The sequence below is a fragment of the Lathyrus oleraceus genome, chromosome 3 (genome assembly GCF_024323335.1).
Source record: "Lathyrus oleraceus cultivar Zhongwan6 chromosome 3, CAAS_Psat_ZW6_1.0, whole genome shotgun sequence".
Lineage (NCBI taxonomy): Eukaryota > Viridiplantae > Streptophyta > Magnoliopsida > Fabales > Fabaceae > Lathyrus > Lathyrus oleraceus.
The window spans coordinates 254,584,742-254,587,960 of NC_066581.1; the positions used below are offsets into that span (position 1 = coordinate 254,584,742).

At 31.6% G+C, this 3,219-nt stretch overlaps 1 protein-coding gene across 1 annotated transcript; it reads right to left on the bottom strand.

Moving 5' to 3' along the window:
• Positions 1–2,151: 2,151 nt before the first annotated feature.
• LOC127129129 (uncharacterized) lies at positions 2,152–2,817 on the bottom strand. Its single transcript, XM_051058423.1, has 3 exons — positions 2,549–2,817; positions 2,348–2,456; positions 2,152–2,256 (listed from the first exon to the last, which is right to left on the bottom strand). Exons 1-2 carry the CDS (start codon positions 2,763–2,765, stop codon positions 2,353–2,355), a joined length of 321 nt encoding a protein of 106 aa, XP_050914380.1. The 5' UTR covers positions 2,766–2,817; the 3' UTR covers positions 2,152–2,256; positions 2,348–2,352.
• Between the last annotated feature and the right edge of the window lie 402 nt (positions 2,818–3,219).

Sequence of the window (3,219 nt, forward strand, 5' to 3'; positions counted from 1 at the left end):
AAACCTGATGCACTATTTTGTTTGGAACAAAAAACTTATGTATTATGGTGAATTTCTGTTATGAAATTTGTAGTTTGGAAATCTTGCCAATTACTATCACCAATATTTTGAATTATTTCATAAGGTAATTGACATTATGTATAGTCAAGTTATAACCAATTTATGCCAAATTGTGCAAAATGTGTCAACTTGTTAACATTATGTACACCAATTTGGACTGTCATATGCAAATTAAATCAAACTATTTCAACACCTTTCATTACCAATACAAACCTAAAATACATCACATATCTTAGAAAAATAAACCCAAAGTGCACATTAATCCGTTCAATACATTGCAAACTATTCATTGATATTGCAAATTTAAACAAAACACATCAAATTCAACAACTACATTTTAAAACCAAATACACATTAATCATAAAAGACATTGCAAAACACAACATCTTCAAGTTTCCGTGAAATTTCTCTATTTTCAATTTGGTCTTCAAATTCTTGTTCTTCTTCCTTGATTCTTCATACAAGGTCTTCATATATCTCATAGATGTTATAACTTCCAGCTCTGAGTTTATAATGCTTCCATCTTTATTTTCAGATTTTACTCCAAGGTCTTCATCCCATATGAACAAATTACACGTATCAGTACTCCTCCAACAAGGACATCTCCAAAACAACCTTCCTTTATTATGTCAATTATTGCATTGGTACGAAACCATACGAACCTGACACCTACAAAACTTCCCAACTCGCAATTTTACAGAGGCATCCGACATTAGATTAGGTAACAACGAAGCTTTTATGGTAATACGAACGAAATATATGAAAAACAAGGAGGCTTGGGTGAAAGTGAACGAAGTTTTGAGGAAAAAAGCAGACCAAGATGAACGAAGATGAAAAAAAAGGAGGCTTTGAGGAAGATGAACGAAGAAGTTGGATGAATAAGCTGGGAAAAAAAACGAAGTTGAGGGAAAATAATCAAACAAAGAGGAATGAGGCTTTGAGGAAGACTGATTTAGGTCAAAATGAAAATGACTCGGTTTTAAATTGTGGCATTTTACACGTTGTCGTTCATGAAAAAAAATCCACTTGGCTTGCCACATAAGCATCCGTTAGTGACATTTGACATCAGAGACTAATTGTATGAACGAAAAAATTTGGAGGGACAATTTTTTGAATTTGTTTTTAGAGGAATTAAAAACGAAAAATCACAATATTTATGAGGATCAAAAACTTATTTAACCCTAATAAAACAAATTCAAATTCATTTCAATCACTTTTTTGTATCCATTCACGCATTCAATGCTTTTACAGTCACTTAATCATGATCTAACAATTCAAATTTAAATATATTTTATAATTTATACAATAAAGTATATTTAATTTAAAATATTAATAGTTTGATGTTAATTCAACTATAGTAAAAGTAATGAATATCAACAAGAAATAGTGATAAAAAAATTAGGGGTGGACGGCGGTCGGTTATGGGTGGGTTCGGGCCCAAAATAGCTAACCCGAGCTAATCCACGGTTGAAAAAGTTAAACCCGGTTTCACGCAAAACTAAGTTCGGTTTTATCGGTTGATGGATTATCGGTTTATACAGTTCATTCGGTTGGGTTGAATCGGTTTGGATCAATAAATTCTAACCTCAATTCTATCATTCCTATAACACTAATCACATGAATACTCATTAAACTTCATTCTATATAATTAAAAGAATTAAGAAACCATAAACTATTTTCATTATATTACATTTTCATCATCATCTAAGTGATAAAGTATTAGCATTATATTACAATTACATTATCATTCAAGTAATAACCTGATATATTATATTACAAGTTCATTATAAGCCAAAATATTCTCAACATATTTAAGAAAAGTTAACTACATCACCATCACAATATCATCAATCTCAGAGTCATTGTGAACTACATCACTTTGTTGTAGGCGGAGCATGCTCTGTATTTTACATTATCACAATTAGCTAATTATAACAAAGGAAAGCATCAAGTATGTATAATTAACAACATATACTTCCAGTAAACAAGTTCATTCAAACAAAACCTATAAAGATAGTTATCCAACACATAAATTCCTTTTGGGAAACAGCTAATACCTATCATGTGAGGATATTGGTTGATATATTATCACAAAAAAAGAACTGTTGAGGATATTAGCTGATAGATAAGCTGATTATCCATAATAATCAGTAGCCCAAAATAAGGTCATTTTCACAGATGACTCCAAAAAACAAACTGAAACGAAACACAAAAATATATTAAAACATGTAAAAAACATAGATATAAGTAAATAATTAAATCAAATGAAAAATACAAAAACCACAACCATCATCAAGTATGTGATTGAGATGAACCAGCAACTGGTTCATTTCCGTTTCCAACAGCATCAGATCCATCACCAGATGTTGATCCACTAGTAGAGGGACCACCAAATTCTGCATAAAATTAAACAAAAACCAAATAATTAAATCAAAACCAAAGCCAATACATTAATACACTAAATACTCATACTCAAATATTTACATACCTGAAACAATAGTGGCAGACAACTCAAATTCTTCATTTATATTCAAGTCCTTGAATTGACTAAGTGTAGGTTTCAACCAGTCCTGTGCACAAATCAAAGCCTCTGCCATTTCAGGGGTTAGTGAACTTCTATATGTGTCTAGAACTCTGCCCCCGGTACTAAACGTGCTTTCAGAAGCGACAGTGGATACTGGACTAGCTAAAACATCCTTCACCATTTTTGATAAAATAGGGTATCTACAAGAGTTTTGTTTCCACCATATAAGGATGTCAAAGTTAAAATCATCGACACAATTATCATCTAGATACCTCTCAAGATCATTTTTTTTATCTATTGAATCTTTTTGTTTAAGATGCTCTTTAAAAGCTTCATCCCTTGCAAAATGAGATGGAACTTCAACATTAGGAACACCATCACCAAATGAACCACCCTCATTAGGACTAGTAGAGGGTCCATGTTGCTTTTCATGTATACCCTTGTACCAATCGAATAGTTTAAACAACTCCTTTTTTATCACATTAATCAGATTAGTAAAAGGCACCGACTCGCCATTATACATATCATTAAAACACCACTCTACATATCCTAACTTGTATCTAGGGTCAAGAATCACACCAAAATAAATAAACTTGTTGATGTTTTCAATTTCCCCCCAATATTTTTCATACTTC